General features: G+C 39.5%; 1 protein-coding gene across 2 annotated transcripts in view; it reads right to left on the bottom strand.

The window, feature by feature from the left end:
• Nucleotides 1-15,203, bottom strand: part of supt5h (SPT5 homolog, DSIF elongation factor subunit) — a 62,788-nt gene that overhangs the window by 32,606 nt on the left and 14,979 nt on the right. For both annotated transcript variants that reach the window (XM_042062985.1, XM_042062986.1), the window contains exons 12-19: nucleotides 14,083-14,172; nucleotides 13,924-13,994; nucleotides 8,817-8,922; nucleotides 6,105-6,198; nucleotides 5,536-5,672; nucleotides 5,116-5,271; nucleotides 4,862-5,008; nucleotides 4,638-4,784 (exon numbers count right to left, since the gene is read on the bottom strand). In XM_042062985.1, coding sequence (XP_041918919.1) covers nucleotides 4,638-4,784; nucleotides 4,862-5,008; nucleotides 5,116-5,271; nucleotides 5,536-5,672; nucleotides 6,105-6,198; nucleotides 8,817-8,922; nucleotides 13,924-13,994; nucleotides 14,083-14,172 — 948 coding nt within the window. The remainder of the gene's footprint in view (nucleotides 1-4,637; nucleotides 4,785-4,861; nucleotides 5,009-5,115; nucleotides 5,272-5,535; nucleotides 5,673-6,104; nucleotides 6,199-8,816; nucleotides 8,923-13,923; nucleotides 13,995-14,082; nucleotides 14,173-15,203) is intronic.

Genomic DNA, 15,203 nt, shown 5'->3' with positions numbered 1-15,203 from the left:
GGCAACTAAGCCAACAACGTGGGCACAGGTTCCCTGTTAAATCCCAAGATGAAAATGCTCATTAACCAACTACTATATTCTTACTACATCAAATATTAACGTAACCTAACATATCTTAGTATCAATCTTCCACTAGCTAGCTACTGTAGCTATTAAGTCCCTTTTGATAGCTTCTGGAGGAAAGTAAATCCTTTTATCGACCAAAACGTCCTCAAAGCCTGCTTTCATATACTGTCAGCTGCCATTGTCCACAATGTATTTCTAATCAAGTGTGGTTTGTTTGTCCGAGTTTTCACACAGTAACAATGGGGGACGGGGCTTAGCGACAGGTCAATTGTCCCCTGCTGACCACCTCACACATTTCTCTAGATTTTGCAACAAACTTACATGACACAATGCCATAAAATATGCCTGTTTTAGGACACAGAATAATGTTTGTAATGATACCAGTTAGGCTTACGTTTAACAGTAACAAGTGTAATGAGCTATTCATTGTCGAAGGTGCATGGTGAAGTGAAATTCTTACTTTGGAAAACAAACATTTGCCGATAACATCGCCAATATCATCAGAATATTGCAACAGATTCTGTGTGTTTTGGACTGCAGGTAACTTGTTAAGTCAGTGGTTCTCAAACTTTTCTTTCATTCCTCACTTTGACCAAGGTATGACAAGGCATGACTGATGATAGTGGAGATAATGTGTTATCCCGAGGCCTTTGCAAGTCAGCATCTCCGACGGTAGTCTACCCATTAGTTTTCGATGTCCCAAACGGAGAGCCATACTTTATTGTTTTGAACGATCTCTATGCTACTCACAAAAATGAAGGCATGGGGACATGATGAAGTAGGCTATTCAACTGTTGTGTGTTAAATTATTGTGATTACGAGCCAGTGGATTTCAAACATTAGCCTATGCGTGACTCGGACATCTAACTAAATGCAACAGGCTCATATCGTCCTTGCATTCGCAACAGTGTTTTGTCAAATTGCGAATAGCTATTCGTTTTAACAAATTTTTATGATAGTATGAAGTACTTTTTGTATAGGCTACTATCTTAATCTTGGAATATGGGGAGGGAAGTGGCACGTCTGCAGAAGTCAGCCAAATATGAATGTAATTCTGCGGCATAAAGCAGATGTATTTGTTTATTGTACAGAAAAATAAAAATGACATGTCAAGCAGTCAATTGACTACATTGCAGTCAAGAAGTAGGGCAAATTAACGTGGGTCATAGTTGTCTAGCCTGTTAAAAACGTCGCTAGATAGTATTAAATCGCCAACGACATTGTTTTGCAGAAGCTACAGATTAATTCTGAACAGTTATTTCTCTACTGTCTCAATTATCACACAAGACACTGTTTTGATTTGCGTAGTTGCGTTACCCCCAACACTGACAATAACGTTTAATTAAGATATTTTTTCGTTTTGTGGAGCGGCACCGGTAGGCTATCAAAAGCAGATTTCGATTTTCGCTACCACCGTGTAGTCAAGCCTTAAGCCATACCCAAGTAGCCTTAATCGAGGTAATGTTTAATAATGCATGAATTATTTTGTTATTGAATTCATAGGCTGGGATTCCTCTCGGTAACAATTATGTTTAAAGGTAGCCTCCTGCTTTTTCAGAAGGGGCGGCAGTCAGGCTACTGACAGAGCGATGTACAGTGGCAGAGCGACGCACAGTGACTAAAGCTTCACGCAGCTTCACGCCACGTAATGCGTGACTGTCGTGATCAGGCGAAATTCAGGCGAAAACCCAGAAACAGCGAAGGAATAACCAGACCTGCATAGGGCATCTTTAAGAATGCTTAGTTATGCATTTCTAACAGAACTCAATAAGCATCACCAAAATACAAACTGTATGAAAGAGGCATGCAGAGTATTTGACTAAAACCAAGGCTGCCCAATTTTGGGCCCACGCTCTAGTCAGAATTTTATTCTGTCTCATGATGACAGGAGTGAGGAGGGCTGGGGAGAAGCTAGAAGCTAACATGGATGAGGCAGTGGCACACTGACAAGAGAAGGTTTAAAAATAGTTAGCAACACAAACCTGATAATGAGAGACTTTTGAAAAGCAGTGACAGGTTTCATGTCTCCCATGATATTCCAACTGATTAACAGTCAAGAATGTAATGCGATGTCTGTCACAGGGGTATGTTCTGCACTGAATTGTCCAATTGTCATTGCTCAATCAAATCTATTTCTATAAATATATTTAGTTTATTACATGTGTATTAATATTGTATGGATATGTACTGTATTAATTCCTTAATATGTGTTCAACTTCAAGTTAATGGAAACACATTGTGAGTTTTACAAAATATGGTTTCTATTTAAATAAGTCTCCATTCCTGGGAAGATTGTTCTGAAGAACTTGTCAATTTGTCCCGTAGGAGCATATTGTGTTCTTTATTAATAATGAATTCATATTGATGCAAATAACTTTCTTTCAAGACATATAATTGCTCCATATGCTTTTCTTCAAAAGATTTTGCTTGCTTCAGATACACCGTATATTTTTACTTCTTAACCCTTAGAACCCTAAGCTGTTTTTAGGGCATTTTCACTACCTTTATTCATAAGGATTTATTCTGGTCATTGTAAGTGCCACACACACATATTATATATTGTTTTTTTCAGCAGAGTCTAGGCTATCCAGATCTGCCATCATTTCATGTATTAGTACTAGCATTGAATTTATTTTGATTTTTAAAGAATTAAAATATAAAAAATCATATTATAAAAATTCTTATATTTTGACCTGTATCTCACCACAGCAAGCTCATAGCTCTACATGCATTTCATGTGTGTGTAGGGCTGACTGTCCTGAAACGGGCAATATAATTGCCATGTTGGAGGGATACTCTGGGCCTGAGCAATTTACAGAAATATGTGGTGTGTGATTTACAGAAATAAATGCCATTTTTTATTTAGCGATGAAAAATGACCATTCTGCGCTCCATATCGGTGACACGAACTGATCTGACCTGACTTGACCCAAGTTTGCCTGTTAGCATGTGTGACTATGGTGTATGCACTCATGATGATTCTCAACTTTTTACTGCATTGCCATGAACAAAGTAAACGCAAAAAAGGTGTTTCTTTGTTGAACAAATTGGGATGCAATGTGAGCCTTGAATTGGATGCCATGCAGGAATTTGCTAGGATCTCAAAACCGGATTTTGAACATGTTTTGCCATAGAGAAACACACGATAGCGTTGGATTATAAACATGCTTTGCCACAAAAACAGACAAAAACGTGGGGTAAGTCCAGCTATATGAAGTTATTATTTTGCTGTCACTTCGTCTGTTTTATAACCCAGAAGGATGTATTTGGTATCAAATGATAGCTCTGTGTCTCCTCTTTCATCTAACATGCGTGGCATATATATCTGATCACGGGTCCGCGAGTAATTACTCCGAGAGTAATGGGTGTGCAGCGTTGGTTTGTGTACATGACGTTAATATTTTGCAGTCACTTCGTCTGTTTTTATAAGCCAGAAAGATCGATATCCATGGTACCAATGGATAGCCCTGTTTCTCCTCTTTCATCTGATATGCTTGCCATATCTATGCAATCACGGGTTCGCGAGTAATTCAAACGAGAGTAATGGGTGCGCAGGTGAACGCAGAGAAGTATAGACTGTAAATATGATGCAATTTGATTTAATTTCATGATTTTTTTTTATTTTCATACTTGATCGTACAGACAAGTGCGTAGTCTCTTTGGAAAGCCCCACTTCTTCTCTGTCATGCAATAAAGGTTTTATCTCGTTGCGATGAACAGTCGCGGAGCAATGTAACAGAGAAGAAAGGGTGTGTTTTTTGACGCACTTTGCGTCAATCGGGTTCTAAGGGTTAAAACAGCCATATGGAATATGGATGTTCAATAATTTCATGATGTTAATTAAAATACACAAGCACAGTAAAGAGTAGTATTTTTTATTTCTTTTGTAATGTTCCACGACTTAAACATTTATTTTTGTCCTGCAGCCCTCCACCCCAATTCATTTGTGGCCCTTGACAGGGAAGAATTTGAACACCGCTGTCATAAACTATTGAGCTACCAGGAATCAGGGGTGTAACAATGCATTGATATGTTGCCATAAAGCATCGATGCATGTTTATTTTTGGACCAACATTTTCGCCACATGACATTCTTTACACATGCTTCGACTTCTATCATCAATTGTCACCGTCGTGGAAATGCATGGATTCCAGTTGCTGCTACTGGAAGCAACTGGAATCCATGCATTTCCACAGAATTATTTTTGGCTGCGTCAGGCTCACATGTAATACCAAAATTACAAAACCCAGCCTTTGTTTATGAGCTGCCAAGTACCAAGGTCTGGAAACATGTAATTTAGTGAGACAAGAATGAGCCATTCAGAACCCTTCATGACATGAGAAGCGTGTTGAACCACCTCAAATTTTCCTTATAAAACTGAAGCAATACTACAATGTCATACAAATCTGGCATAAAAAACATGATTTCTCTCTGGAATGAATAATTTATATTGCATATGAAATCACAATATATTGGTTAAAAATAAATAAATAAATAAATTTAAAAAAAAAACACACATTTATATAACTTTCCCAAATTGTTCAGCCCTACTTACAGGACATGTTACATACCGAATGAGGTCCATCTATGACTTTCACAATGTCCTTCACATGGATGTTGTTCTGCTCAGAGTCCAGGGCCACAGCAAAGCGGTTATCCTTGCGTCGGTTCACTGCCTGATGGCGCACTGTCTGCACCTTACCATGCATATTCAGCACCTAAAAGAAAACAGATGGGTGATAAGCACAGAACCTCTGATGAGACATGCACTCTGAACTCAAGAGTCTTTGTATACCTGGAAGGTCTCTCGCTCCAGCCTGACAATCACTCCCACAGTCTGGGGCTCCAGCTGCACCAGCTCTCCCCATTCATGCTGCCCCCCCGCATCCACACCAGAGGCCGTTTCTGAGCATAGCTGGAGATCTCGTGGCAAAACTTTCAACTGTAGATAGAAGAAAAATGGTTATGAAAAACAAGTGCCAAAGGGTTATGGTATCAACAGCCACAGAATTTCAACATCCAGACAGCATCCTAGTAACAGTAGTTTACCTCATGCATGGTGAGGTCAGAGAAGAGGATGACAAAATTCTCTTCGACTCGCACAATGAGTCCCGTGTCACCTTCATAGCGCCCCGCAATCACCTTAACATGATCACCCATACGGAAGTATTTCCTCAACTCACGTGCAGGAAACTCCAGTGGGTCCTGTGCAGAAACAATCCCTATACAATAACAGCTGCAAGCAACACTGATTTTTTTAGCAATACATGATGTAATTGTTATCATTATGACAACCCTGTATTGTTATCCTTTAAAACACCACCTCATATGGTTATTCTTCCTGTATAAAGCATCAGTATTCAGCATTATGTGCATCAGTGTTATCAATAAGTGCTTCGACTATAACGTGACATTTTCTGCATTCCATGCAGGACATAAGAAGATAGATGCTGTGGGTAAATGTAGCACCTTGAGATCCTCATGTTTGGGCATGATTGTGATCTTGTTCCCATCCACACTGAGGATTTTTCCTTGGAGGTTGATCAGCTCACCCTCACACACCTCCACGTTGTCCCCAGCCTGTAGATTATGCTCCTTTTCCTTACCTGCAGAAAGAGAAAAAAACAAAAAACTCTGGACAAAAAAATCTGGATTTCCATGACCTATAATGAGAAGATTTCTGAGCAGCCGCATAGTGTTCAAGAATCTTTGACTCTTTTTAGAGCGGAATATGAATAAATGGGTATTGAAGAAACAAAGTTGGGCTAACCATCACCACTCAAACATTCAGTAAAGCTAATAACCAGATATACACCAATTCTGTGTGGAAATACATTTGTATTAATGTGTTTTGGCAAGTATATTCTAAACTGCTACAACAAAATTCCCTGATATTCCCTGACTTTGCCCCAGATATGATAAAATCCCCTGACTTTCCATGTCTGGAATAGACTTAGCAAAATTCCATGATATTCCAGAAATTCCATGACCCGTGGGAACCCTGTACAGTAGAACAGTTATCAACTTGAAAACAGTACCTGTGGTTTCTGTGACCACCTCCAAATCAATGCCCTCAGGCTGATCCTCAAACTTTTCCAGTTCAGACAGTGTGGGCTTCACACCCTCAGTAATCTGATGGAAAGTGGCAGAACCAGGAAAAAGACATAGAATTCAGAATAGCATTACACTTGGGCACATTAGTTCGGTTTGAGAAGTGCTTTGGACATAGATATGGGTACACAGTTTTGTGGGGACATGCAGTTGTGGGGTCATGGTATACGTGCAGTTTAGTCAGTATATATATCTATGCAGTTTAGCGTCCCAAACCCCCAACGCAAGATTCTACATGCAGTTCAATGGGCTATACCATACCAATGATGCTCATTGAGCTCAATGCAAATCAAACCAGCTAATAGGCGAACTGAAATAAAACCATGCCAATCTCTAGGTATGGTAAAGGGTATGTGATGATGTGGGGCTATTTTAATTCCAAAGGCCAAGGGAACTTTATCAGGATGCATAGTATCCTGGATCCATGAAATAACTGGCCTTTAAAAATAAAAAAATGCCTGCCTCTATGGGAATTTAACATAGGGGTACCAATACTTATGACCCCTGTATTTTAAGGAAGAACATTTATTTATTTAGGATACATTATTCATTCACAAATAAATTGGGGTCCTTAAAGGTTGGATATTTCATCATTTTTGTACTTAAGGCATTAAGATCAATTTCCAAAAGATGATTTAGTCTTTTTAGTCAACTTTAGCAGAGGTGCCAATAATTCAGGAGGGTACTGTAGCTGTACAAAATATGACCGCTGCTCAGTCCTACCCATTCTCTCAAAAATCAATCATGCTCATCAATGTGTGTCCATCTTGTGTGTGTGTGTGTGTATGTGTGGGGGGGTAATGGTGTGTGTGTGTGTGTGTGTGTGTGTGTGTGTGTGTGTTCGCTTGTGAGTAGGGCTGGGATAAACGATTATTTTTTAATCGATTAATCTAACGATTCATTTTTTCAGTCCGATTCGATTATCGATTATCTCCCCATTAATTCACTAATAGCAACTTATACATGTTTATTTACATATCTGAATGAAAAAACATGAATTCTTTAACATTGCAATATATGTTTATTGCTCTTAAGATTCCAAAATAAAAGACTGAAGTGCAAGTAACTACAAGTGCAAAGTAGGCCTAATGCATTCTTAGTCAGAGGTAGCATTCAATAAAGTTCAGTAGGCTAGTGTATGTCTAATTGAGTGCCTGTCATTTTAAGACGTTCGTGTGGGAATCCTTGCAATTAACATTAACACAGTTAAAAGTCTGCTGATGTGTGGATGCAATTCATAACGTAGTTAGTTCAAATAACAGTTCGTACTTCTCCTTTGGACAAGCACTTTTGAGTCTTTGAAAACACTTTTCCATTTCCATCGGGATTTTGCAAACAGAGTCAATAAAATGAGCTAAACTTGACATCCAAACAGTATTCTAACGTTAGCTTTGTGATAGGGATACTGCTTGATTGCATACTGTAACTTAACTTCGTTTAGTCTCCTCAATGTACAATGTTGTGATAAGACCTTAGCAGAGTTTACTTTAACTTTAATGCAGCGGTTTTGAACAAATTTGCGCAGCATGGTCACGATGCTAAGCGGATTTAATAGCAATTTAGCCCACTGTGTTCTATGCAGTGCTTCTATGTGGCAACAACAATCCTTCAACAATCGTGAATATTTTGTAAAATGCACATGCAGAGGAGGAGCAGCGGGCTCGTTACGAGAGTGAGCGGGCGGGGCGAGGAAAGGCTGTGTGAGTAAAAAGTGCAGCTCAATGAAATGATTTTATCTCATCTTTAATTTAAATAGCAGGCCTACAACATAGATCATCAATGTGTGGTGGCCGGTTTTGATTTCGTGGTGCCCAGCCACAGATTAGTCAACGTATGGAAAACACTGAAGGTGTAAAATTAAAAATATTTAGCAGCACACGTTATGCCTGACGATTCGACGCTCATATTTTGCGTCGACGTCATCGATTACATCGACGCGTTGTCCCAGCCCTACTTGTGAGTGTGTGTGGGGCGATAATGGTGTGTGTGTGTGTGTCTTTATGTGTATGGGTGTGTGTGTGTTTGTATGCGTGTGTATGTGTGTGTACATACCTGTGTGTATGGGGAAGAGGGTAGGGAGAGGTGTAAGAGGGAGAGGTGCAATTTGACACCATTTTGAACTGAAATATCAACAACCTTTAAACTCCATCTTCTTCAATCAGCATCAATATCAGAAGGCTAAACATGATTCCCTATTTCGCACATTGGCCGAGGGGACTGCCGAGGGGGCAGGCTATATATCATCATCACGTAGGCCTATTAAATGATGTAGTCAAAGTCATAACTTTATGTTGGCCATCCTTATGAGTAGACAGAACGAAAACAATAAATCTTACTCAAAGCTGACATTGAGTAGTATTAAACTATACTTAATTTGTTGTGTCTTTTCTTTTAAATTGTATGTCTACTGCAATCATATGAGGAATTGTTTTTTTAATCAAATCTTGAGCCTAAAAATCAATAATGAATCAAATTGTGACATTTCTGTTATTCTCCTATTAAGCGTGTTGTTTGGGTGACATTGGGTGATTGGGGCATGACCTCCTCTTTTTGCAAGCAGCCTCAGGATAACTGACGCCCATGTTATTACACTATACAGTCTCAATGTTAGATATGTAGCAAATAGCATGGAGGCTTACCACAGCAGACATGGCAAACGTTTTGAAGAGGAAGCCTTTACGGCTGTAGCGGTTTCCTTCGAAAATCATGAACTCCACATCATGAGTCACTTCCCCTCCAAGAGACCTGCATAGTTCAATTACACAAGACAACATTAAGCCAAAGCAAGTACAAGCTTATTATCTTAAAGTTGATCTCCTCTATCTTGCTATACATCCAGGTCTCTAGCCCATCATCTCTGTCTTTAAAAAACTCTTGAAGACTCTAGTAGTAGTAGTAGTAGTAGTAGTAGTTGCAGTAGTAGTAGTAGTAGTAGTAGTACTAATAATTCCTAGATATTCCTAGATTTTGAGTGCCTTTTCATACTCTTAGAAAACAAGAACAAAAGAGTTGAGGAAAGCCCAGGCAGAGCAGCATCTTCCCTTTCATTGGCTCATCACAGAAACACCAACAAGGTGGGGTTCATGCCAGATGATGATCCAGAGGGTGCTTGAACAAGAGAAGGCCCTATCACAGGTACTGAAAGCAAACAGGAAAACCAGACACCTGGTACCCACTTGGCAAGATACAGATGGATAAGGCCTCCTTGGTCGACCCACAGTCTAACGATACATATATAGCTGATGACCGCCAGGAGTTCAAGACCAGAGCGGTAGCAGAAATTCCGTCACAGTTGGCAAGACTGGCCCAGAAATATCTCTGTATCCCGGCCACAAGTGCTCCTTCAGGGCATTTAGCATTGGTGGCAACATTGTTACATGCCACCGGTCTCTGTTGAAGCCAGAAACTGTGGACAAGCTTGTGTTCCTGGCTAACAATCTGTAGGGCCTATCAAATGACAAATGGAGTGTCCAATTTTAAGATTTGTTGTTGTGTTGATTTTTTTAACTGAGAAGACACCAGTTTTTCTGTTCTTTGCATCTTTTGTGTCCTTTAAGAAAATAACTAAAACTACATTTGGTACATCATTAAGAGAACAAAATGTTTAAAACCAAATGCGTTACATTCGGCTGCAGGTAAGAAGCTTTGTTTGAAACATGTTTTTAATTAAAGTATCTCTGCATTACACAGAAGAATTTTCTTTGCCAAATACTGAAAGTATTTTCAGTACAGTGTCTGTTCCTTAACAAAAAAAGACACCAGTTTTTCCTTGTTGTCTGCATCTTGGGTAGCATTTAAGAACAAAGGACTTAAAGTAACTAAGTGTAGTGCCTTTTAGAATGGTAGAATTGCACTAAAGGAAAGAAACCCAATACTTTAAGCTTTTTCTTTGTTAGTCTCTGCATCTAGTGTACTTGTTTTTTTTTATCTGCAACATCATGTTGTATAATTACAGTTTTGCACAATAAATGTTCTAAAAACTACATACAACTTTTCTTTATTTCTTTCAAAAAAAAAAAATACATTTAGCAGTTTGGCTTTCCTTAGAGTCTATGTAACCTGTTCTGAAATGGTTCTATTATCGTGATGTATATCGCTATCACAATTTCCAATACATATATGGTGGAGAAAAAAAAGCTTCACATCACATGTACAGTGGAAAATGCACATATTAATAATGAAGTTCAGACACTACATTAACATTACAGATTTTCTTGACAGTGGTGTTTTACATTCTGATGGCAGATGGAATAAAAGACCTGCGAAAGCGTTCCTTCTTACATGATTTACATTTTATATTTACATTTAGTCATTAATCTGAAACTTTTATCCAAAGTGACAATTTTTCTGCCAATTCATTTAATCTCGACTGAAACAATGTGGGTGTTCGATAGGGTTGGGTATCGTTTGGGTTTTATCTGATACCGGTGCTAAATCGATACTTCTAAAATGGTGCCGGTGCCGAAGCGGTCCCTGAACCGGTACTTTGTTTTTAAAATGTTTTAAATTAAAATGGTCTAAAGCATGAATTGCTTTTTTTTATTGATAAGACAAATTTGAACATGAAATTGAACTGTTATATTCAATTTACTATCAATATATCTCATTGCTCCTACGAATAATACATTTAAATGTTAAAACAGCTTGCCATGCATGCACACACAATGGTAAGCTCTGCTTTCAAGTTTACCCCGTGTAGGCGGTTTGCCATAAGGTATGTTAAAACCGCTTGCCATAGAACTGCCAGGTCATGGACAACGGCATTTGCAAGCAAGCTAATCTAACAGGGACTCTACTTTCCAGTTAATTCAGTGTGTTCCCAAATGCTTCAAGAAATTTCATGTCATAACCCATAACAAAATAGTTTTGAACATGTTAGGCTACTTGTCGGTGTTTAAGTGTTTAGATTCCCAACGCTAGGCATTTTAACAGCAACTATGGCTAGGCGCTAACACCAGTCAGCTGAGTTTAATTAGCGATAACATATGGAGATGGTTTCGTAGCCTCTTTGACAGCTCAGTGACATCAGGTATGTAACCTACATATTTATGTTTTTGCCAGCTAACTTTTAACATGATCTTCATATTCATTGTGATGCTATATGGGCCTCATGCACATGAAAGATTAAGATCATGCCATTATGTTGTTTAGAACACGCGTGAAATAAAGTTTTCACCTTACAACTTCGCTGATGACATTTCAAATAAATGGCAGTTAGCGCATTAGCAAGGATATTGTGTAACATATAGGCTACTGTTGATGTTGTTTTATAGCCTTTTGCTTGTGTGTAGTTAGGCCCACTGCTAGATTGACAGGAGCTCGCGATATCGCTTTAAAGTAAGCTACTTGGGCTCACGCAAGCTGTCAAACATTGTCCACTCGCCTATGTGGTGCACCCCTCTGGTTCATCCAGTGTTTATGTTAGCTAACTGTATCTGGATGTGATCTGGATGTGTTGCTATCAGAGCAAGACCTTAGAGATGGTGCATGACATGCAGTGATGCCTCGTATTTAAAAAAAAAAAAAAAAAAAAAAAGCTATTTAAGCACCGAAATGAGGCACCATGTTGTTATCCATCCATGTTGTTATTCGATGCAGTTACTACCGTTTGGGTCGGCACCGGTGCCATATTAGAACCGTGTTTCGGTGCCCAACCCTAGTTAGACATTACAAAATGTTGATTAAATGTTGATAATGACAACCCTAGACCAAACACTAAGCTGAAAATAAATTGACACATTACTAAAGTGCCCACTCGTTGTACCATAAGGCCTTTTTACACAGAGATCACGCTAAATTTGCGGGAAGAGGGGACGTCTTTTTGCCGTCTCTTTGTGTCTGAAAGCGAGGTGAAAATTTGCCGGCCTGCTGATCTGTTCACATGATGCGGCATTTTGGGGAGCCAGGAGGCAGGATCAGCTATAGTAAATTAAATTGTGACGTGCAACAGGGGGCGTGTAGAGTGATAGTCGTAGGCCTTATGTGCGTGGGCCTTTAGATACAGCAGGTGTGTGAATAGATTTTAAAGAGAAGAGTTGCCCCTTGCCTTGGCCATACAATGTACTGTGCGTACAATTTATTCATGAAATCGTTCAATATTACAACAATAAAAATAGCTTGTGTACTGTCTTAATTGAAACATGCTTCGCGCACAAATGATAGCCTAGGGCAAAGAGAATGGACATCTCAACATAAGGATACATTAGAAGATGATGATTGGTGTAAACTTTGTCACACGACGTGATAAGCAGTTCTTTAAAAACGCAACGTTCCATTCAGTCATAAATCATTCAAGCGTAGGCCTAGTGCTCGTCATGAAAAGAAAACAGCAGCTTAATATTTTTCAGGTGTTTAACAGTAGGCCTAGGCGCACTGTTAGCAGTTATGCCGAAGGCAGTGAGATTATTAGGCATTGCATCCTGTCACTCAACATCGCAGTTCGGGTTGATAAGATTCAGTTAATGCGAGTATGGATCGTAGGCAAAGCAAATCCTAATTGTTAGGTTACCATAGCTGTCTTTTCTCTAGGCCTGGGCCTATCGGAAATCGCAACATAAGCACATTGGTTTCTTTTTTCTTTTCTTTCTTGTTCGCGTGTTGGGTAGTGAAGCGATAATGCATTTAAAGCAGTACATCATGTGAGCCAGAGCCGATATGGCCAGAACTGCTGCTCTGTAAAGGTATTTCTGTCACACCCAAATTTGCTGAACTACTTGCGAAGTAGCCTATTCATCACAGACATCACATGTATCACACGAAAGAGCTTTTTCTCAGCCGTTAAACGATGTTAGTGGTTAGTTGTTGTGGTAAACGGTTCGTGAGAAAAGTAACTTTAATTTAATCATATTTTTTTGCGCCGGTCTCCATACCCATTCATCTTGGTGGAATACTTCACAAACTTTACCTCAACACATGACAAACCATACATCAGAATAAACAGCAGACCTTACCGAACATAAAGGTGTAAAGCACTCCCCTGCACAGTTAGCCATTCCAGAGTAATCCGGTTTTAAATTTGCAGCAATGTCTTTATGCATGTCTCCAACTTGGCGGTTCCTAATGTGTTTCAATTGTTCAATAAGTCTACATGATTTTATAACAGGCCAAATACAAAATAAATGTTACCAATATCGCCTAGATAAGCATTACAATCAGAGGATATACATCTAGGGCAGACAGACGCTCATGAGTTCATGCTTTGTTTTATCGCTGGATTTTAAGAAGCCTATTATGGCAACTGATTGCATTCCAAGCTACAGTCAACTCTAGGAGGCATTGAATGACTGGAGACTTTGTGAATTTATAGATTGACATGTGCCGTCTCTGCGATTGCTGCTTTTGATCAGTTAGATTTATTTGCAATCTCCTGTGGTGGGCTGGACATAGCATTGAAATGCCCGCCCAGATTCCCCTTTCCACCTTGACCCATTCACACTGGTGGCGGAACAAAAAAACTCGGCAAAATGTCTAGGGGGCTTGGTAGTAAATTTGGTGAGACACTTTGTCCCGCTGTTCCGCCTCGGTCTATGTGAAAGGGACAGTCGTTCCGCGATTCTGGTACATAAAATCGCTGCGATTTTGCCAGTGTGAAAGGGCCTATAGAGTACATTTTGTACAGGATGCATGCAAGATTACCTTTAATCTCAACCATCATCAGTTTAAACTCAAACTGCTGTCTTAACAGTTTTACAACAGTAGTGAAAAGAAACTTCTTGGACAATCAAAAAGACACAAGGAGTATCATACCTAATCTTTTCAGCATCAAACAACCTCTGAGGGGGCCTCTTAGACTTCTTCCTTTTGGCGAACCAATCTTTCTGTGAAGGGAAGACAAACTTAGAGTAGAACAAATGCAGAGTGTACACATCCATCAACTCAACCTACTACATAAGCTTAAAGCCTCACCATGCTCATGCGAGCTTTAATACGGTCCAGATCTATTCGTGGGATCAGCTTCAGTGATATGGTGTTCTGACTAGGTTCAACATAGTCAACCTAAGACAAAAAAGAAATGAAAAGAATAATTAAAAATCTGCCTTTAACACCATTGATCCACTCATCCTCTTCTCTAGGTTACAAGCCATGAACATCAACTCAGCTCTGTGTCACTGGATACTGGACTTCCTGAGGAATAAAATTCAATCAGTCAAGGTTAACAATACAACAATCAAGCATCATTTCATCTTCAATCACCATCTTGTATGAGAGCTCTGACAGTCGCACCAAGAGGAAATTAGAGAGAGTTGTCAACAAAGCCACCAAAATCACTGGTTGTGACCTTCCATCAGTCCACTCTCTGTATGCTGAACGCAGCTTGAACCGAGCAACCAAGGTCATCAGGGACGCCTCACATCCGAGCCATGACCTCTTCCTGCCCTCTTGAAGACGCTATAGATCTCTGAAGACAGGAACGACGCGCTTCAACAACAGCTTCTACCCTTCAGCAATTAGACTCCTGAACTGCTGAAGATTTGCAACTCTACTTATTTATTTATAGTTATTGAATTTATCCCCTCCCGCTATTAACCTGAGAACAAGCAAGGATGACTTCTTTGATGTACTGTTGTGCTATTTATTGCATGACCATGCAATGCAGATAACAACATCAACATGTCAAGGTTACTAGAACCACATCCATGTTAAGTTAATAATTTTTTAAGTTGTATATTTTTCAGAAATGTTATAGAACTGGACGATTCTAAGGGCCCAGCACAAACAGAGGGCCCCCAGAGAGCCCCCCTAATAATACTATCGAGGGGCCCAGAATTATTGTCTATCATAGGGCCCAAATTATCGAGCAGTGACCCTGGCATCAAACATGATTACCCTAGCAACCACGATAGCAACCATGTTATTTAGCATAGCAACCACCATATATACCCTAGGAACACCCTAGTAACCATCCTAATTAACCTAGAAGTTTGCCTATAAAAAAGCTACCATCTTTGCCCAAATAAGGAGATCTGGTATCTTGATATTGTTTTCTATGGGAAAATAACATGGGGATTTTGAATTATCGGACCTGT

The sequence above is a fragment of the Alosa sapidissima genome, chromosome 15 (genome assembly GCF_018492685.1).
Source record: "Alosa sapidissima isolate fAloSap1 chromosome 15, fAloSap1.pri, whole genome shotgun sequence".
In the NCBI taxonomy this organism is placed as follows: Eukaryota; Metazoa; Chordata; class Actinopteri; order Clupeiformes; family Clupeidae; genus Alosa; species Alosa sapidissima.
This window is presented reverse-complemented; position numbering and strand designations above follow the sequence as displayed.